Source organism: Bombus affinis, chromosome 5 (assembly GCF_024516045.1).
Source record: "Bombus affinis isolate iyBomAffi1 chromosome 5, iyBomAffi1.2, whole genome shotgun sequence".
Taxonomy (NCBI): Eukaryota; Metazoa; Arthropoda; class Insecta; order Hymenoptera; family Apidae; genus Bombus; species Bombus affinis.
In genome coordinates this window covers 15,573,111-15,595,816 of record NC_066348.1, presented here as the reverse complement: position 1 = coordinate 15,595,816, position 22,706 = coordinate 15,573,111, and the positions used below count along the sequence as shown (strand labels likewise).

General features: G+C 43.6%; 1 protein-coding gene across 5 annotated transcripts in view; it reads right to left on the bottom strand.

The window, feature by feature from the left end:
• The window catches only part of LOC126915954 (rho GTPase-activating protein 20-like), a 177,559-nt gene that overhangs the window by 24,338 nt on the left and 130,515 nt on the right, over positions 1–22,706 (bottom strand). For 3 of the 5 annotated variants that reach the window (XM_050721200.1, XM_050721199.1, XM_050721202.1), the window contains one exon: positions 10,856–10,888. The exons of the other annotated variants lie outside the window; for them this stretch is intronic. In XM_050721200.1, the coding sequence (XP_050577157.1) occupies positions 10,856–10,888 (33 nt within the window). The remainder of the gene's footprint in view (positions 1–10,855; positions 10,889–22,706) is intronic. 5 annotated transcript variants of the gene reach the window in all.

Sequence of the window (22,706 nt, the reverse complement as noted above, 5' to 3'; positions counted from 1 at the left end):
ATATTTCTGTGCTTATTAAATCCTGCTAAGAATCGAAAGAAATATTAAACGCGCTAACAGACAGAGACATAAATTCTCGAGATACGTAGAAACAGAACTGGAAACATTATATTTAGCGGCAAGAAGCACCTAATAAACCGAATGGCAAAGTCATGGGGCTCGTCTCTCGGTACCAAAGACTCAAAAATACGTTTAGCACACGGTGTAAAGAATATTCTTTTCGCGGGTAAGAAAAAGCGATGAAACGGAACGAAAAATGGCCAGAGAGAAACGTTACAACGAGTCACATTTTTCAGCGAGCCTCTGGATGGATGATAGCGTTGCTCGTTTTTCGCGCTTCAGGGTGGCGACGATAATTTCGCCACCTGTCGTCGGTTCTCTTCGCGCGGCTCATATTATCGTCTTTCCCGGAGTCGAGGGGGTGTGTTTTTTTGATTTCGAAACCGGATACCCTGGATACTCGACGAGAAGCAGCGGGTAAGGGGAAGGACAGGTCGGAACGGCGCCAAAATAGAAACGCATCGGGGTGAACGCTACAAGTGGGACGTCGTGAAACGAACACACGTCAGTGACGACGACGACGAACACGAAGGGAGGAAGACGACGAAGAAGAAGAAGAAGAAGGAGAGGCAGAGGAGGAGGAGGAGGAGGAGGAGGAGGAGGAGAAACCGACGAAGAGATGCATCGAAATAACCGAACGACTGGAAGAAGTCCAAGAAGAAGGAGACTGTCTTTGCACGCGCCGGCAAAGAACAAGACAGTGCACGTCATTCACGAGACTCGAACGGTCTCTTCCTCCTTATCGAACCTTTCGCGATTGCGACGTTCCCGTGTGCAAAACACTCGTCCACCTCGAGACTCTCGTGTCTATATAGAAAATCAATCCGTTGTCGTTTGCGATGTTTTTCCATCGAGCAAATACAATTCGAGTCGACTTGGAATCTGGTTGAATTTTTTACGTAGCAGCGGTGAAAAGGAGCGCAGAAAACGGTTTTCCACGGCGAGAGGTTCACGTTCGCAGGATAAAAGCGGTCGCTGGTTTCACGCTCTGTTGGAAAGCGAACAGAAGACGCGTCCTCGTCTCCGTTGACGAGGGCCGTGTCCAGTGTCTTCTACGCGCTCGTTATCGCGAGCCAGCGACCGAGGAGATCAAGATACACGGCTGGACTGCACGGTAGCGGCGTGGTCGTCGAGGAATTCGAAAAAACAATTTCGATAAACACGGTAATGGGACGGCTACGTTTAGCAGCTGTAGGTCCGCGTGGAATTTCAATCGCGTTACGACGCGTCTCCCTCGAATATTTCCACCGTCTTCGATTACCGTTGCACCGAGGGAAACCCTCGACGCTCGAGGACTACGGGATGGTTGGCAAACTGTACGATTAAATGGAAATTCCAAGCGAAAGATCGGGTCGTCGACTCACCAGCTCTAGCTCCAGCTTGCGCACGTCGTAGTATCCCTTGTAATATTTGAACCACATCACTTCTCACTTCTCACTTCTCACTTCTCACTTCTCACCCTATCGAGCATGGTAACCACATAAAAGTAACGAGGGGAAAAACTCTTCGAGGATATTAAGAATCCACGATGAAACTTCCTGTATTACAGTTCTGTATTATGGTCCTATATTATAGTCTTATATTACAGAATAATCGACGCATATGCAAACACGCAACACACACTACACGCCACCGTGGTCTCGTCGTTTTATCAAAGGCCGTGTAGAAGAGCACTTCCGGCGTGTCAGCGCGCGATCCCGTCTGCGTAGCATCGAACGATGGAATGAAAGAGTGTTCTGTTCGACGGGTTCGCTGGCTAGCTGGTATCGGTGTAGCATAAAGTTGGCGCAAGATAAATAGACGGAATGGAATGGAACGGTGGATCGACGAAGCCAGAAAGAGAGGAAAGAAGCGCGTGATACGATGCACTCGAGGACCTTTGGGAAACTGTTCGCCTCTCGGCATAGCCAACTCGGGGGCCAAGTATAGACGAGGGCTGCTGGTGTACGAGCGCGAGCGTTACGCTCTTTCCTCCCTCTGTGTGCGTGCTCGCGAGCTTGCCGTGTATGCACGGGGCCACTAAAATTAATTAGCCGTTTCATCAACGGGACTCCCCCCTGGCGTTCGATCCTTTTTTTCCAGCCACGTGGGATTTCGCGCGACTACGGCACCGCGCTTCTTCTTCGTCTCGCCTCTTCGTCTTCTTTCTAGCGTAAACGCGACACAAAGCGTTACTTGTGTATCCGAACCGGCCTTGCCTGTCAGATTTTTACGATAAATTCTCGTTAGCGTCTAACGAGATAATTAGAGGCGTATACGAGCGAAGTTCGATCGCATGCTACGACTATGCCAGCAGAATTACATTTTAGATTAACGTCTTCCGGATTAACTGCCTGCCGACTTCCGTGTAATACGTTCGAGAATTTGGAAAATTCGTTTATCTAGATATTTCTAAACGTTTCAAGGATATTTTACGCAAGAAAAGTCAGCCCTATTAAGGCTCGTTAGCTTATCTACGCGGCCTAGATCGCGCAGGCTAATCAGGTGTCGGTCGGTGAACCGTGATCGTTCGGTAATCAATTCCTAACGAGTGACGAACGAGTTTCTAAGCGGAAAGAACTATGTCAGGGCGAACTGGATTCCGCTAATTTTTCATTACCTTATGAATATTTTTGTGTTTGCGATACGACGATTTTAATGTCAACTCTGTCGCTCAGCGTTTCAACGAGCCTCGTTACCCTTCGTCATCGAGAACGTGCAATTACGCCTACTTTCTCTCCGATATACGATCGAGTTTACTTTGTATTCTATTCTGTCATGATTCGATTCACTCGCATTTACATATTATCTTTGCACGGAGTTATTACACATTCGGAAATATCCACACTAGGACAGTGTTTAATTATTTAATAATTACGATTGGGACTGCGTACTGAATCGGAAATAGTCGCGATGTTTAAATAGGTGGTCGTGAAAATCCACGAAAAGTATTACCGATTCGTCAATTCCTAAATGTAACTGCCGCGTTCTTCTCCGTGATCTTCGCACATTGTTCGTGCTTTTAAAGATACAAACTGTAATAATGATTTTGAAATGAAATATACATTTTTCCTAAAATATACCAGCTCCGTCCTTCTATATCGAAGAATATATTTTGTCTTGAATACGATTCGATAAAACCAGTGCACCGAATCCCCTGGTGCCGCTGCCGCATGGTGCAAAGTTCTTGCAGAAAGAGAGGCTGCCGTTTTATATATAGCCGGTTGCAAGAGCTCGCTCGAATAAAAGTATTATCTAGTTGCGCGCATAACGATAACGTTTATCTGCCGCGCGTTTGTCTACGAAATACCATTGATTCGGTTAATTAAAAGATGATCTGGCTTACATAACGACGTTGGTTCGGCCGAAAAAATCCCGGTGTAGCAGGATTTTCGAACTCGGCCTCTTCCTCGAACCGGCAGGGCTGTTAAAATAAGCTGGTAAAATTATCGTTTTTAACGAAACTACGATTATCTCCCTTTCTAAGAAAGATATTACACTTTTTAAAACACGAATCTTCAGCGTGCATTGCATATCTTTGAGATAACGTCTCTAATTATTTCAACGTTAAATTGATCGGGACGTCAGATTTTATTTGTATATTTTTACCAAATCTCGAAGTTACGAAGTTAGAATACTTTAATCGTCAGGACATAACAAATAAGAGTAGGTGTGTGTTATAGGTTGGAGAACAAATCGGTAAATTAGAAAAATATTCTCGTTTAAAAAGCGCAACTGGGAATTGGATCGCCAGATAATCGAGGGACGATCACGAGTAACAGCGAATATCGTATCAAAGACTGATTTTCAATCGATCTAACATTTGATATTCAAAGTATAGAGATGTTCGTTTAACGAAAGACTCGTTTTTCCCAATTTCTGGATGTTATCGAACTGTTTTGCATGCTAACGAGACAACCGCGTGACTGAGCGACTAGCTGCGGTATCGGATCGCGGAACATCGCAGGCAATGGTAATTTACAGAATATTTATCGTCCCGGTTCGAGCTACCGGGAACGCAGTAAATTGTCGAAAGCGCTGATCGTAACATCGAAAATTACAAACCGAGGGTACAGGGGACCTCCTGTCCGAAACTGGTCGACCAGAGAACAAGCCGCTGCTTACCGGTAATTAATTAACGAGCTATAAGGGCTGCTGGTCCACTGGCAAGGCGTCTGAAATTGATCGCGAAAGAACGATGGTTAAGCACAAATGAATTACCTCGTTTGGGAAAAGTCAACCGACTTTGTGCGACCTTCCCCTTTCTATTTCTATCTCCTCCTACTTTTCCTTCGTCACCTCCTTCTCTTCTTCTCGTAATTGTCGTGTTCATTTGCATAAGCGATTCACCTGTTCGCGCGATTACCGATATTCCTCGAAATACCTCGAGTAGCTTTAGTTCGTTTGTTGCTTTGTAACTTATATAATAAGTTCGATAAGAGACAAGTAAACCAATACGATTTGTGAAACTCTTCAAGATTCAAATATTCGATAAAAGAAATCGTCGAATCTTTTTAACGTTCGAACGTTTCATAAGAAATCTATTTTTAAAGTTACAATATTTTAGGTTGTACAGATCTTAACCAACCTGATTGATACAGCATGATTATCAGATAAAGAACAGTATCTCGAATGAGCACGTATTGTTCCAACACCCTCCTTCGCGCTGGATTATCTTCGCGTTGTTTGTCAATAAATAATTAAATCCGACAACTTGGAACACGATTTCATACTTGCGAAAACTTTGAGGGACTCGATAAACCTTGAATCTTGATCGATCTTGACCCTCTAACGTTCCGATCAGTCATGAAAACTCGATATCTTACGTCTACTATCTCTCGCGTTACACTCTGCCTTCGATATCTTATACAAGATACGAAGAAATTAGATAGCAATCGAGAATTTCAAGTCTTATCGAAACTTCAAAGGCTGAAAATCTATCAAGACGCACGATTCGAGACTTTAGTAAAGTTGTTCAAACGTTCCAAGTATCGAATAATATTCGAAATGACTAGGATTTTCGTAGCACAGAACTTTGAACTATACTTCGAAATTGAGATTCAAGAGACAATCGCTAGAAGAAGGGAAGAGTAAAACGTTTGATGACGACGGAAGCGACGGTACACGTGGTTTCCGGGCGTCGTGGGGACGCGATGGATCGAGTAATTAGAATGCACTCTTCCTACCATCACGCACAAAGGCGACACGCGGCTATCGATTTCTTGGATCTCGAACACGTGACCGCGAGTACCAGAGCCTTCTTTGAACTCGCTCTTCTCGTGAATAAATTGGAAAATCGTTTCTTAAACATCGACGATCTCGTCGAGATTGCATTGTCGGTCTCCCCTTGTATACGTAACTACTATACCTCTATGGAACTACCTGTAAACGTACTTTCTTCGCGTTGAATGACGCGTCGTAAGAAGATAATCTTCGTTCGTAAGGTAAATGCGATTAACGAGAAAAATCATTTATAACGCGTGACGAGGAAATCGGGCCTATTGTCGAGTCAAGGAGGTTGGTTCGCCGTTACAGCTTGAATCAACCGCCCTCTTCTAAATCCTCGACGGCCCTACTCGTTTACTCTGCGTCTGGAAATTTATGAACGGCACTTCCATTAGTCATCGTGCTCGTATTCGCGTTCATTTATTCCGAAAAACCATTGTTCGCGTACAGGTGCTTACGCAAGTATTCGAACGCCAGATACGGATCTGTTACGAATATATATAGGTACACTTACTGTTGTACATTTTTAAATTTCAGCACTGCAATGAAACTGGATAATCATTGGTAAAGTTTATCTATTGGTAGAGTTCGAAAGAAATATTAAAAACGCATAAACGAGTTATATTATCTGAGATTTCGTTTTGACACGTTGAATATTAATTATGTAACCGAATAAAGTAAAATTGATAACCGCGTAAAAAACGGAGTTGGTCGGTTTAGTTTCTGACAGACTCATGCGCAACATGTAACTGTGGCAAATGTTTAAATATTTCCCCATGTACGTTCGTCTATCGGTCGATAGCTACCTCGCGAAGATTTTAAAATCTCCTCGTCCGTTTTCGGAACATTCAGAGATGTTCGTCCTTGTACTCGATGATAATCGATCGCGACGAGACGCGCATCGCGATAAAATGCATCTCCATCGAGTCGAATATATTTTACGAGTGGATTCACGGTCGATTAAAAGGGCAGTTTGTCCGTTCGTATCTTAAGCGATTAGCCGGGCGAATTAAAAGCGTTAAAAAGCTGGCTAATCACGGCGATCCAACGACATTTATCAATCACAGGATGGTTAGCAGAGGGCAATATTAATCTCCGTGCGGACGCGCAATTATCGGGATAATTGCGACTCGAGCGAATGATTGCTATGTCGAAACGCGTGATGTTGCAGCTTTCGATGCACCCTCCGTTGCCACCGATTTATCTTGCAATCGCAGCCAGTTATTCGCGACCAATTATCCCGTTCGTATGATCAGCGGTTTCGGCCACACTCGCGCGTACCATCCATCGAAACCTATTCAAACTATCCTTCGTATTTTCTTCGTTTCTGCGAATTACAAATCGAACTTTTACTTCCGGGGACCCCAGTGCAGTTCTTGGTATAGTTATATCAATTACCTTATATAAACTGGGATTATCCAAATTCATAGTATATTTTCATTCATAAGGTTTCGAAAATGTAAAGAAAATTGAGCGACCCGTTGTTTCGATATTACGTGTATGTATATATATATTCGCAACAGATCCACACCTAGCGTTCGAATACTTGCGTAAGCAACTGTACGCGAACAATGGTTTTTTGGATATCATCGCGTTGTCAAAGAGAAATAACGTTTATATATAATTACGTGAAACAATCCATTGCGGATTTTGTCATTGGGTGGTATTGACAAAATCCGCAATTGCTTAGTTGCCAATCCAATGAATCGTTTCACGTCATGTTGTCATTGGGTGGTATTGACAAAATCCGCAATCACTTAGTTGCCAATCCAATGGATCGTTTCACGTCGTTTTGTCATTGGGTGGTATTGACAAAATCCGCAATCACTTATAGTAGTTGCCAACCCAATGGATCGTTTCACGTCATTTTGTCATTGGGTGGTATTGACAAAATCCGCAATCACCTAGTTGCCAACCCAACAAGTCAAGGTGTAACCGTTTTGCATTCACGTTTTAGATTTTCCATTACGAAACGATATTTACTATGAAACGAGATGTAGCAGGATAAAAATACTCTTCGATCGTAAACACACCAACCTCTTCAGCGTTAGATCTTAATATCGAATCGATATCACTCAGCGATTCCACGTTCAGTGGGATTCTCTCGCTTTCACCAATCGACAGGTCCTTAAAATATTCCGCGCTCGTCCGCGGTCCTGCTGAAATATGCGCTCGTAAATTCACAAGCGTCTTATTCATGCGCATCGTTAACCGCGAGATCGTAATTACGCAAACACAATTTCTATAGATAGGGTGTACGCAGACAGAAGGGAGGCAGCACCAGTGGTATCATCTGCCGCGTGACCAGGCGACTTCTGATTTATGAACGGCTCGGCCTCACGCAGTTTTCAAGATTGTATCTATTTTGAACGCTTCGAATTACATTTTTCCCGGCGGCCGGTGATTGGCTTCGCACGCTCCTACACGCACCAGCCCTCGTCTGCTCTCGGTCTCGCGCGCGTAATCTCGCGTTTCAACGGGCTCGCGGTGCCAGGCGTCGGAATTAATTTCAATCGATCGTATCTCGACCGCGCCAATATCGTAAAATTTATGAGGACCGGTCTCTTGCTCGCTCTTTCTTTCTCTCTAGCTCTCTCTCTCTCTCTCTCTCTTTTCCTCGCTGTTAGTAGACTGGCTGAAAAATCCTCTCTCGAGGAACGGGTATGTATACAGCGTAAACGAAAGGAAGATCGTTGAAAAGCGCGAAAGAACATGCTTGTTTCTGTTATGACGAATATAGAGAGGTATGGTTGTTCGAGGCAGCTAAGGTTCATCGTTTTACGATTCGATCTTGAACTTTGCATAGAATCATCGAATCTGTTATACATTACGCGACTTTCTTAGTTTTTAATATTATAACGAGAGAATGAGAAAATATCGTGTACTCTAGACTCGGGAAGAGAAAATACCAAAACTGAGAAAATTACTCGAACGACTATATGGTAGGACTATTCGAATTGGTGTAACTCAAATATTCTTCTCACCCAAAAATAATCCCACCTTATCCTAACGCTATCGTCTGCGTTTCCTTAGGGAAAATTCCAGTAATTGCGACGTCGTCGCGACCATCTCGCTCCTGGGTTTCAATTTAAATCAATGCCGTCTCGAAAAATCAATCATCGTCCGCTCCGCTGCTGACCGATATATCGCGGCGAAATTTATGAACCACGCTCCCATTAATCAATACTATCGGGTCGCGCTCGTAAAAATCGCAGATTCATTTCTGTTGAAAGGGGGCTCGCGCGCATAATTGCATCCTGGCTACGGAGAAGAAAGGGGTAAAGGGAAGAAGAAAGGAAGAGAGAGAGAGAGAGAGAGAGAGAAAGGAAAGGCTGGGCACAATTTCGATTTCCATACCACAGAGGGAGGGAATACGACGTCCACTGGTGCGCGGTGGTTGGACTCGCGAGATACCGGACGATCATCTCCGCACGTCCGACGATTCCTGATTTATGAGCCGAGCAACGCGTGCACTTTTCAAAACTTTATCTCTCCCTACAAAGCTTAGGGTGGTGCAACGCTAGCTTCTCGCGTGTCCGTGCAATTGCACGGCACTGGCAATTATCGCGAAGCCCGAGAGAGTCCTGCGTCGATCGACCGTACACGCCGCTTTGAAATCTTTCACCGCCTGTCTCGTGTCTCTTCCAACCCTTCTCTCGTATTTTCCTCTGATCGTTTATAAACAGTTAAGCGACTCGTCAAACGGATTCGTCAAACGAAGCGCGACAGCGAAGAAAAGAAATATGTAAGTTGTAATAACCCACTAATAGAATAAATACGATATATGAAAAACACTGATATTAATTTTGTTGTAGAAGGAGGAAGCTCTACCTTGACGTATAGTAGCTATTCTTTGACCTGACTCGAACCTAACCCTCATCTAAATGGAAGTACGAGAATCACAGCGGTGCGAGTCAGCTCTTCGCCTTATCGACCACCTAATATTCTTCCAAAGTTCTCCTCGCTTTTTAAATCTTTTTCACGTTGGTTTCGTTACCGAAGAGATCCACGTCACTCGATACTTACAACGAATCTATTTGATACCAAGAGTTTTAAGACGAAAAGATCGAGGATTAATGGGGATTTTGTGTCGGGTTGTACGAGTCTTCTCGAAGTTGCTGCTACTTGAAAAAGACTGACCGTGGATATAAGAGCTGTCTTTATATTCGTCCATCAAGGCAGATTTATGGGCCTCTCGGATATCGGAATGAATGCTCCTCCCTACGATAATGAGCCCGTTTATTCTACGATATCGGAACAATAGGGGTTTGCCGATCGAATTATCTCGCAAGTTCCTTCGTTACGCAAATCGTCCCAGATAAAAGTATCGATATTTACGCTCTGATATCCTCTGTCACGTTTCTGGTATTTGTACGATCGGCCTTTTTCTTTCGTAATTTATTTATAGTTACGCGTAAAAATCCACGTCCTACCTCGCAAACTTGTGGCTGTTACCGAAATCAAACATTCTACAACACGATATCTTTTCTCTTAACGTTTCAAACAATAATAAAACAGCTGCTGTAGCGAAATTTTATAGTATTTTATCAGAAAAAAAAAAAAATGTTTTTTCTACATGATGTACGAAAAGCTTCTACAACGATTATATATTTTTCAAATTAAATCCACGAGATATCGAAAGAATCGTCGGTGGTTTAAGCGTGGAGCTAATCCAACAATACCTAGACGCTAATTAACGATCGTATATATACTTTCTCCGAACGAACGCGAAAATTTCTCCGCTTGAACGCGAAATTCGCAAGCTAGACTAATTGCTCGCGTAAATAATACTGCTTAACGCTCGATTCCAACCAAGCGTATTTTGTCCGCGAATCGTCTCGTTAATGAGCCACGACCGAACATACGAGCATCTGCTTCGAGCTTAATGCTCCATTAAAGGGAGCTCGGTAGTCGAGCCGCGAAAGCCAGATTTGCAAATCGGCCGCGCGGTAAACTGGACGCTTTATCGCTCTATCTTGTAGTCTGACTCCAAGAAAAGCCAGATACTTTGTGTTTAATTTCGAGTCTTTGAATACTTGTTATATCAAACAACACAGCAACTTTTCTCCCTTTTCTAATAATACGTTTCTCTATTGAGAAATCTGATATTTTTGTCTGACCAGATACTATGTGTTTTTTTAGATTGATCAGATGTCAAAGCGAAGTTCGCAGGAAAAGCGTATCGATATCGTTTGGTTATAAATATCGACGTTATTTTAACGCTTCCTATACTTGTCTCGTTCTTAGCGAAGATTACAGTTACTTCGCCATCGAACGCCTCGATTAAACGTTAATCGAATTATCGAATTAACAAAGGAAAAAGCTTCAAAATCATCCACCTACTGTATCCTCGGCTCTCTATCGTTCTACATTCCACTGCCTGGGCAATCCACGAGCAATCAAGAATCCATTCTTTGCTCGGCCGAGCGATTAGGGGAGAGCCAGCTCGCATGACGTAGCAATGCGATGCACCTTGCACCGTGAATTCGTAGCGACCCAACCGTTACGCGCTCCATTTTTCCGATTCTTCTGCTTTTCTGTCCGTTGCAAGTTGCTCGCGTTGCTACGGCTTTCGAGACACGTTACTCACCGCTGCCACGTCGAGCATGTCATAGGAACTTACCTGCAACAGAGAAGAAAACAATGGTTAATTGATAGCTCGAGGAGAAACTGCGTTACGATGCAAATTCTTTTCTACTTTGTATTATTATAGCGTGTAGAGTAAGAAGAAGAAGAAAAAAAGAAAAAATGTTGAGATTAGATTCTTGTTGTCTTTGAAGCTTTGGAGCGAGTTTCGTATAATATTTGTTTACCAACGAACGTTTGAAGAAGATAAAAATGGTTCTGTGAAGGGACGAGCAGAGTTCCATGAGCATTCGATAAACTCGTAGATAAAGATTCGTAGGAATGAATTCCTTATTCGTGAAATAGTCGTATCGTTGCAAAGGAAGGACTTTAAACGAAGGTCTGTGAAATTTAACGATTACGATACGCGTTAGAGAATCTACTTCTCGATAAAGATCAGCCGAACGAATAAGAATTCTCTTTATTCATGAAATAAATTTGTTATTCTGAACAGGAAATATCGAACACGGGGATCCGTGAAACTTGATTTCCGTGCCACGTGCTTCGTCACGAATCTAACAAAAATCACTACATCATTGTATAATGCAATTACTTGAAATTTTAATAAATGAAATTCATAGTCATTCCCTTCTTCCTAGAGAACATAAAACATAGTGAACGGTAAAAACGATAAGATCTACTTCTAAATAATTACCTTAACTGTTCTAAACGTGATGCACATTCTCGCTGACGCCGCGTGGCTGTGCTCCTCGCGTGTAACATGAAAAACTCTCGGAAAGAAGGGACGAGGAATCACAAAAGCACAGCGTGAGAAGCAGAAGAAATGAAAGTATTTAAAAAAAGAAAACAGAAACAAAAAGAAAAACGATAGAACAAGAAAAAGTAAACGTTTAACGCGCGTTCCAAGATTTATCAAGCACTTATCGCGACGTTAGTCAGGATCACACTGAGTTTTAGACGCGTCGGTTACGCGACATCTGCTTCGAAGACTCAGGTCTGAGGGTAGGGATGCCTAGTTGGCCTCCGATTGGACGAATCGACATTGAGGACGTGACGACCCTCTGTTTCGTTCTCAACTTTGAACTCCGAAAAGATGTGGCTATTTTCGTTACCCAAGATACCGAAAGATACCGCCTATGTCGAACAACTGACACGGGAACAATTCGGAAGTCGAGCGTCTTTGGAAATAGACGTCCACAAACCTTTCGACTTATCTTCGACGTTGATTTGACACGCTCGTCAAAGACGGTTGTGTCTGTCTCCGAAAATATACAAATATACAAGTAGACGAAGTGATTCAACGTATAGCAAGAATTAACGAGACGTGACAAATCTTGCGTTCTGCTATTTTGTATCTCAAAGTCATCCCCTTGTATTACAATGCACATTTTAAGACACTTGAAAACCTGATATTCTTCCAATTTGACGAAACGCTCGCTTGATTTTTCATCGAGGTGTTTCATCGTTTCTAGTAAATGTTGGCATATTTGCTAGATACCGGATTTCAAATAAACCGCGGAATAGGATCAACAGTTATTATTACAACACAAAATTCGTCATACAAATATAAGTAATGGATGATACATCTCGCGAACAAGGCTTCTATCAATTTTTCTCATTCCTTTTACGGACTGAATATTGGTCGCGCATTAAGAAATACTCTGCTACACTTGATGTAAAATCGATGAGGATAAGACGGAAATGACAATAGTGACCTCCCCGTAAGTAATATTAATAGCGATGATGATGTTAGTCGAACATCAACCACTCTGACTTAGGAGGCCTCCCACGCTAGAACCGTTTGATCGCTGGAAACAAATGTGAGAACACGCGAGACGAGCTCTTTCCGTGTCTTCTAATATTATACAAGTACTGCAACGGTTATATGGTGTGAGGAAATTGCTGGATTTCTAAACTAATAATTACGGAGTACGCGTAAAATGGACGTTCGCCTGATCGGACATCGAGCTAGCGATTCCAGTCTCTCTTTGAATTTTTCACGTTCCTCGCCAGCCCATGTAACGGAATGCACGTTAATCCGTGAATCACCGTTAAATACGTGCTTACGTGCTTACGTTTATGCGGTGATGTAATTAGCGCCGCGTCGATTCTTTGGGTCAATCACGTGCCGATGCATGCAAATGCGTCGATGGTCGCGCATCGTTACATCCGTCTCGGTTCGACAAAGTCTCCATGTTGTTCGAGTATTTTCAAATATATAAAGCTTGCTTTGTGTAAAAGAAACAGATCTGTGTGATATTAATCCAACTGCTAACTATCTGATACTAATTTAACGTCGTATCAACGCAACCTTCCATTTGCAATTTTGTTCGATCGACTCGCGTTATCGAATTCCGTTTTTAATATCCTGACTGTAAATGGGAATTCCAGAGGTTGCTTGAATATTTTTCTCCGCGCTATTATTTCTTCCGATTAATATCGTTAATATATCAAATTTTTGCTGAGAAATGCTAATTTCATTTTCATCGTTCCCACACTTGCCGTAGTTGTAACAATAATTTTACGTAGAAAAGTGCCCTTTGCTTTGCGAATCGTTTGCAAGAAAAAAAAAGAGAAAGACGAGAATACCTGGAGGGTGGTCCGAAACACGCCATCACCTGCTACTTTGTCGCAGAATAGCGACAAAGCGTAAGACGACGCCAGGGAAAGCCGATAATTTTCCCACCATTTAGACAACACGTGCAGGTTATTTGTTCAGTTGTCGGACCCTAACCGTCCTCTGACGCCCTTGTAGTGACCTCCTCAACATGATTTAATTATCTTGACCATTTAAAGCCGCTCGTCGTAGTACTCTTCACGTACTTTTCCTCGCAATTCGCCGTTCTATTTGCATTTTATGACTCCACTGCATCTTTCTGTCACGCGTACTGACCTCGTGCTAAATTCTCAATTGTATAAATAAGCGAAAAGCTTTTTCGTCGTTTCTTCCCATGATTTTTACTTCTTTGCCATCGATCCGTTTATTAAATAATCGATCCTGTCGTACTTTCCTGTCACGCGCAGGATTCTGAAAGAATATCTTTGTCATTTGCTTCACCGTAATCCTTATTCCCTCGACCATCGATCATTTCAAATTTATTTATCTTTTCTTTCGTCAAATTCTTTCGCGTGACGCAATACGCGTGAAAGGATCGCCTGTTGACGCAGAGTATAATATAAATACACTTCGCCTTCCAATGGAATAAAATGCACGTCTCTAAGGACCTCCCGGTCCTCTTGACCGACCTCGAGGACCGCGCGACTTTTACGACAATTTTTATAGTTTCCTCCCGCGACACTACCGCGTTTCTTCGCGGTTGTGCTTTCGAACGACACGATAAAAAAGTCACTCGAAAAATTGTCTGCTGGGAGCCGTGCTTAAAAGCTTCCCTCCTTTCTCCTTCCATTCCAAAGTGACTCGTAAACAGCCGTGAAATACGCAAACCCTCCTGCGACTCAGTTTCTCTGACACTTGAAATTCTTCTTCGTTTTTCATCCGCTCTCGCTTTCTCGCTGGACCAGTGCGTACATGCGAAAAAAAGCTTCGTGAAGGGAGACTTTGATCGTTACTCGTGAAAAAAGACGTACGTATTTATAGCTCGCAATTCTACAGAAGCGAATATCATTTCGACAGTAGCGGTGCTAAATCTCTTTAACCGAATCAGTTTCGTTTTAAAGAAGACACTGGCTAAGCGAGTACCATTGAATTCCTAACAGATTTCTCGCTTCGAACGCGTAAATCGATATATTATACGAATCGCTTGCGTCACAATCAAATTACAGACCCTTTCTTTTGCCCTAATTGGAAGATTCAAGACTTCCAAGAGGGGCAAGAAAACACGATCTCGAAAGGACTAACGGTTCGTGAGCTGTTTCACCGGTTGTCGACTCCTCGTCTCTTATATAGAAAGTACGCGGCTAATCTGCTTACGATAAAGCTTTTCAGCGGTCCGTTCGACAGACAGAGCAACGTTATTCAAGGCAAGATGCGAGTCAGCTTTTCCACGAGGGAAGAAAAACGAACCGAGCCAGTGCCTACGTGATTTTGGTCACGACGCTCGCCTCGGTCTCTGACGTTCGGTCTTTGACGATAAGGATCTCGGTTCGAGAAGAAAAGGAGCACGAGTTGGGTCAGGAAACACGAAACATCCAAGCTATGAAAATCGGAGTTTCGGTAAGGTGAGTTAGGCCCGAACGGTCGAACGCGTGTCCCACGTGTGTGGTGATTTTGTGACGCGCGAATGTCGACGCCTCTGATCTCTCCGAACCTTCGAAAACGAATCAACCACGCGAGCAATATCGTCGTAGAATCGTCGAGATCGCGTACATCGTTGTTCGAATTAAAATCGACCCTTGGGAATCCCGATTTCGCTCCCCCTTTCATTCTCGGCACACGTGACCGGGTAACGATGGATCGTGAGATTTATAGACGGCCGAAATAAAAGGGTTCGAGAGGTAACCCATTGCGAATTTATTTACGGCCGACGCGCGGCGCTGGGGGATGAAAAAAATACGTCCATGAGAAGATTCTGCGTACACGATCGCTTTCTTTAAGAATGCAAGGGAACCGTTGCGTGTGACGAATTTCAATTGTTTGTAAATTAACTCGTTCGTAAAATAAATAGCGCGCTAACGAACCGATAATATCAAATGATGCTTTATGGAAAACGCTTAAAGTTTGCTCAACCTCCCTTCGACTCGCGAAGTTTCTTCAACGATGTACGGGTATACGATGCGTTGAAAGTATCGGTGGTGAAATCGCGAAGTTTCTAGCGACAGAATGCAAAGATGGATAATAGAGTGAAGTTGCTGTGAGACATCTGTTAGGCTGAAACTTGTTTTCTTCCTTGTCACGTCGAGTAGAAGCAGCAGAATCGCATTTTTTCTTTCTTTTGGTCAGAGAAATCATCGTCGTTCCTCCTACCTTGCACCGGGGCTTCATCATGTCGATAGAAAGCCGAGAGGAGGGCAGATCTATAGAGACCCGATTTAGATCCTCTTCGGTGAATCGAGTGGTGGAAAGAGGTCGAAAGGTAAACGTCCTGGCCCTGTCAGTGAACTTGAATCTCAGGTTTCGAAGATTCGTCGTTTCCAGTAACAAACCACGCGTTAAAATCATCGAAACACGGACCGACTGAGATATCCGTGCTATAAGAAACAGAGGAACTTTAATACGTCATCGTTACTTATCCACCATTAGACCTATACCCTCAGTTCAGAAGCATTAAGATTTAGTCGTGGTACCATTAAGGTGTCGTTATTATCTAACCTCTCATTTATAATTATAGACAATAAGAGAACATGTTTTCGATGATTAACTACGCGTCATAAAATTAAACGTTCTTCTCGTTTATGATCGCGGCATCGCTTAATCGCTTCCTTGGTCAATCTCGATATTCCTATTGCTGGTTAATGTATTTATTATTTAATTTATTTCATAGTTACATTTAGTCGTACGTACGGTCACGTATCACGAGAATATTACGTTTTATACCAAGTACTATTTGCCAATTACCGGTTGTATAATTTATACTCGATCAACAGGTATTCCAATACTTACGAACGCGAATGTAACTACGTTTCGCTCGTATACCTTCGAAATGATCCGAAATTACCCGTCAGAAGGATCTCAGGACCGGTGACTGTCTCTCCTGACAAACGCGCCTGTTCCATTATCGCGGTTCGACTTATCGTCGAGCAAATTTATGAGGCTGGCTCGCGATCGTCGGCGTTCCACGGTCTCGCGAGTCGATTTATCACCTTCGAGGCCGTGATTACGGGCCGATTGTTTCTCGAGCCGTCCGATACCTCTCTCGTCTGCACCCGCAACCAATGGAACGCGCGATTATGCGCCGGCTCTTCGCCATTTAGGCCAGCTAAAGCCTCCCCGACATTTTATCGCCGTACGTGGAATAATAGTTTTCGCTTCTTAGACTGTGCGCATGTTTCAATAACAACGCTTAATGACGGTAGTGTCAATAATAACGACGATGATAATCGTAATAGCGATGGGAATAAGAAGGAGGCTCCAGCCATCTCGGACTTTCCGTCTTCCTTTCTCTTCGGTCTTACGGAGAAACTTGGCGGAGGAAGAAAAATGAGCCGGCACAGGCTGTTGCATAATGCCTGTGCACGGTATGATAGATAAGCTGCGCGGCTTGGGTTAATTCGTGGATTTATCATAGACGATCGGTGGGCAGCGTGGACGCGCTAGTCGCTGCCCATCGCCGCGGATATCGTCGTCGAAAAACGCCCAAGGCCTCGCCTTAAGAACTCGGGGCCTCGCAGTTAATTATTTTCTGGCTTCTCGACCATCACGACTCGGTCTACGCAACTGTGAATTAACATGTCCCGACAGAACGAAGAGTTATCGCGCGCCATGACGCACTGGGAACGTGTAGCACGGTCTTTCAGGCCTCTCCTAGGCATCTTACCACCCTTCCTCGAGCCGTACTCTCCAGCTTTTTGATTGATTTCGAGTTTCGAGGTTAGGTGGCAACGGCTTGCTTTTGAAATAATGGAAACTTGTAATTTCAGACGTTAAATAAGAAATGTTTTTGCAAATGAACGATCTCCATGCATCGTTATTAGACCTTTCTTCGTTTCTTTCACGATACATTCCTCGCTGGATGTCTTAATTAAGCGGACAGCCTCGGATCAGCCGCTTACCTCCAACATTACCTGCTATTATCGAGAAAAAAAAAAGAGGCAGAGATGGTCGGATTACACGCGAACAAATTTTTCAGTCATCTGGATCGTAAGCTGGCGGATCAAGAGGGTACGACACTTTCATGGGGAAAGACGCAGGTAGACGATCCGAGGATCGGATTCGAAGGGAGGCTATCCTACGCTGTTCTTTTGCGACGTACGTTTTATTCGAATTTTATCTCGCGCTACGTTTCCTTCGAATCGTTAGATTCGAATTTACCGATTAAAGTATTCGAACACGAATATTCAACTTTCGAAGATCATCGTTCGTAATTCGCTTCGGACTCATGCCACGAATATTTTAGAATCCTTAGAGAGATCCTCGATATTTGAAAGAATCCATCCTAAGGCCTTAACGTCGATCCACGTATAAAGTCGGAATGCATCCCAGAAACGTAATCGTTTTAGAATTAGTACTCTGAGTGCTTTATCCCGTGGAATCTCACCAGATATCCTACTCCATTATGACAGCGTATAGGGCGAGCAGTTAAGAAAAAAGAAGTCGTTCGAGAAGCATAGCCGAAGCAGATCGCGTACAAGGATGTTAAAATTTCGTTGGTTATACCACCCTGAAAACGTCATTCAGAGCGCAGTTTTACGACTGTGTGAGTTCTCGAAAGAGACACGGGCGCACAAGTCGGCGCTTTTGATTGCTCGAAACGAGTCTCTCTAATCCCACGACTGGTAAAATCTGACGCAGTCACAGCGTGATAAAAGCGTTTGTCGTTGTTCGAAAGCAAACTGCATGGGTGCACGATGAACGTGGCGAAACACATCTCGTGCGTACTAGTCGCGCGTCAGAGATATCGTAGAAAGAGGAGGAGTCGAAATATTATCTCCACAAATATTGTTTTAGTTACAAGATCTCCGTGTTTCCGTGAACATATGAGTGTTTGCTTGAATGATATCGACGCGTACGTCGAGCAGAGTGGTTTTCTCAATGTCTTTGGATTTGTCTGCTGTGAGACAACATTGGTCAATGGGACAGAAAATAGCTGCAGGCGTCCCAAGGATACTTTTCCACGGTTCGTGTTCTATAAACTTCGTGACACGTCCATTTTTTCTTCTTCTTTCTCCTGCTTAATTATACCAGAAAGGAGTAAATTTAGATCGACCGACCCACGTGGTCACGCACGCGCCAAGTTTGCATAAACGAACGACTTGGCAATCGCATCGATCAACTCTGCAAAATTTTAAAAAGCGACGCTGTTACAAATAATTTGTTTCTTAAGATTTGAATGTTAGCTATGTAAAGAAATGGAGAAATTTACAAAAGATAGGGTTGGTCGATTTCGCTTCTGAAGAGCACAAACCTTATTACTCGCTGTACATCGTCGTGTAATTCCGATCAAAGTCGTCAAATCATCAAGAAATTTATCCAAGATTTCTGGTCACGCGTCTACATGGAACCTCGCTATAATCGAGAAGATGTCCGCTCGAACGACTCAGAATCCATCGCTGATCCTCGAATATATCGATTAAGCCGAGTCGAAAAATTTCGATACTCGAGGCGCAGTAAAAAAATAAAAGGACGTTCCTTAGGGGACGCGATTCAAATTTATGCGAGTGTCTTCCACCGGTGCGAGGTATTTATGGTAATGAGTCTTCCACTCGGCACTCGGACACGGGCTTGATTATTCAATTTTTCGTCCTCTGCCTGTTTCCCGCTGGCTTTTTGCGTTCCATCGATCCGCAAAACTTGTAGGCGTACACGACCGATTCCCCTCGTTTCCACGCAGCGAAGAAAGAACCTCACTGTCCTCGTAGAATTCCTGAGAAACGTTTCTCTCGATCAAAGAAATGAAAGAGAGAGAGAGAGAAAAGTGCGGCTCTTCAACATTTACGAAACGCATCGTGGCCCGCTGACATCGGTATCGGGCAGTATAAAGAAGCGTTTTGTATCGGTTCGGCGTGTGTGGGTGCGTTCCGCGTCTCAATAAGGCCTACTGTGCCACGCTTCTCTTTTTCGAGCAAGCAGAAATTTCTACCGTATACATTTCTGTTTAATTGCAGATACAATTTTCCTAACTCTTATTTTCGACGAGATCGTAGTAATTTTTTCAACGCCAGAGACGATTAACACGATCGTCAAGGAGTTAAGAAATATCTAGGTCAAGCTATATAAAAGCAATTTGCCTTGTAACTTGCCAAATTTGATTACGAGTAATTTTCATGCGATTTATATTCGAAAACAAACTAATCGACTGGTTATTAACCATGTGCCTGCTGTTCGTACTATCGGCTCGCGTAAACAATGTCCTACAAACGAAAAACCCACTTCTCGTCCATCCTGTGCCCCCAAAATATTAAGATAAACGTACAAGCTGTACGTATTTGCGAGTGATTTAGCTGGAAGGTGTCGAATGGACAAAATGGCAGAATGAGGAGTCACGGCACGACGTGGTCCTCGGAAGACGCGCACGAGCGATCGAGCGTGCTGCGTTCGTGCAACTGCAAAACAACGCGCGAGCCTCTTTCGCCGGTTTTTCCCCTCGTTGCAATCTTTCCGCGCGGCGGACGTGCTTCCTCGTTGCGCCGGCAAAAACCTCCACGTCCCTTCGACTGACAGACGTCTATTGGCAGCTCGTTCCTTCGAGGCCGAACATCGGGAACACCGTAGAGAATCGACGTGCCGCCGCCAACCTTGTCGTGTATCATAAAGTCTCGGGACAACCGACGATACGTCGCGTCGTGTATCACGCGACTTCGCGATCGCTATATAATTGCCGCATCGTGATGAGTCGTGGCTAACCAGCTTTTCCTCCGCCCGATCGAGCCCGATGTACGTTTAATATCGCAATTACGCCTGCTATCGAGTACTTCGGCTGAGTAGCTCGATACTCTGCTCTCTCGACTGATAATTTAAGGATTAAGACCGCTACTGCGTGGTCTTGCGGCATATTTATGGATATTAGACGTCGTAATTGTGATGTCAAGTAACACGCGAGACCAAGTGTTTCAGTAGTCAGCAATTAGCTTTATTTTTATCGGGATATCTATATTACAGCCTCATCGAATAATCAACGTAATACTTCTGCTTCGTCGTAAGAATCAAAGATCGATACGTACGTACGATAGCTGTGATACAAGCGAGTTAGAAGCGTCGAAGCGTGTACACGTCTCTCCATCGATCTTCTTGCACGAGTCTTAAATACTTCGTGGTAAATTACCTCTGAATCAGCCTGTATTCGTCGGTGCTAACTTATATAACTAATTGAGGTGATCCGATTCAGACGAGAACAGTCTGTAGAAGTTTTAAAGGAGAAAAATCTGCGTCGATGGGACGCGTAGTTTCTCCAAAGTCCACGAGCGGTCTCCGATAGGATTCGAGATCGGTAACTCCAATTATAGATCGCGACGTAAAGAAATCTATTTATAAGGCGAAGAGAGAAGCCAGAGGTGGCGTGCTCGATGATTTAACGATGCACGTTCCCCTTGCAATCGCCGATTGCCGTTGAATGGAGTTTACCTTAATCAGGTATATTAGTCAGGACGCTGTCGGCGATTAATTAAACAGGATATTCAGATCGCTCCCGTTTCTATTAAGTGCGAAACCGTGCATCCGAAGGTGTGGCGGGATAACACTTCGGTGAAACCTCTCTTCTCTCCTTTAATCGTTCCGATAGAACATGAGCTCCACCGCTGGATCGCGTGAAATTGTTCGTGTACCGCATTTAACGGTAATTATGGTAATGGACTAATAAATCGATCTTATCTGCGTCTTCCGACCACAATCCTTTCTCCCGTAACCTACGAACACCGAACTGCCAGCCTGTGTAAATCTAATTCTACCTGTCGGCTACCGATTCCTTGGAGAACACGAACGAAATAAGAAACCAACTTGCTTCTTTTCCTTCGGGCAAACGGTCCATCAATTTTTCATCGATATAAAAATTATCTGTCGTTGCTATTATTACTAGAATAACTGCAGGTTTTATAATTTATCGTTTTAATTATTCGGTTGTCCGAAAAGTTTCTTTCGTTTCATAAGTTGGTAATAGATGTACAACAATTTCTGTTTTATATTATTTTATTGAATTAGGTATCATCCATTTCGTTCTATCTCTATTATTACGTTCGTGCATAATCCAAGAAAATAATATAAAATAAAGAAACTTTTCCAACCACCTAATACTTTGAAATTTTTCATTTTGTTCGACCGTTCGCGGAGAGTCGTAAATCCCCGTTACGATTATACAATCGGCGCCACGAACTGCTCGATCCCCTATTTCGGTTAGGATAATAGAGGTAGTTGAATTGATTATAACACCGAGGTAACAGGTTATAATTTACGCTTTATTCCAGCAACAACAATATATTTGCGCTGCTAGTGACCGCCTCGACCGAGGGACGGATTCCGGGTTACGCAAAGAATCACCGGACGTAACACGTTTGGTGCATTTACAGCGATCCATTTCTCAGGATTTTCATGGAAAAGGATCAATTCCACCCTTCTTGCGTTATCTGTCTTTCCGTATACGGTAGAATTTCACTCGCGGGGACGAAATGTTGATCAATGCTCGATTAAACGAACGCGATCGATCGAAAAATCATAGATCAGTTTCTCCAACAGGTTCGGATTCATCCATCATGACTTGATCTAGTCACCCTTCGTTTCAATTTCTTTGGTACAACCTTTCCACTTCAATCGTCGATAGTTGGGACGTTAATCTCGTCAAGATGACGTGCCAACGACTTATCTGCTCGCATCGCGTCCATTTTGCATCTATTAAGCTAGCAAACGCAACGTTCCAGCGAGACGAGTTTATCATCTCAATATCGATAGAAGCATCGGCGTCAAGACCGAGAAGCTTCAGCTTTTTTCTACCTTTGGTTCTCGGCTTGGCCGTTACTACACGCTACTTCAACCGCGAATTTCTTCTGCAGTTTACCTTTCTGCGAGACTCTTCCGCCTCTTCTTCGTCCTTAACCGGCCGTTTTTCTTCGCCGCTTCTGCTCGCTCTTCTCCCTGGCTACCAGCTGGCCAAGCTACGCCATTTCACCAACACCCATTTCTCTTCCTGTTTGCTTCCCCCTTCTCGGCCCTCTGCGGTTCATTTTTTGAATTCTTCCAGGCAAATAATAACCGCAAAAACCCGATATCCAGCCTTTGTACTTCGGACGATAGCCTCCTCCGTCGGCGGCGT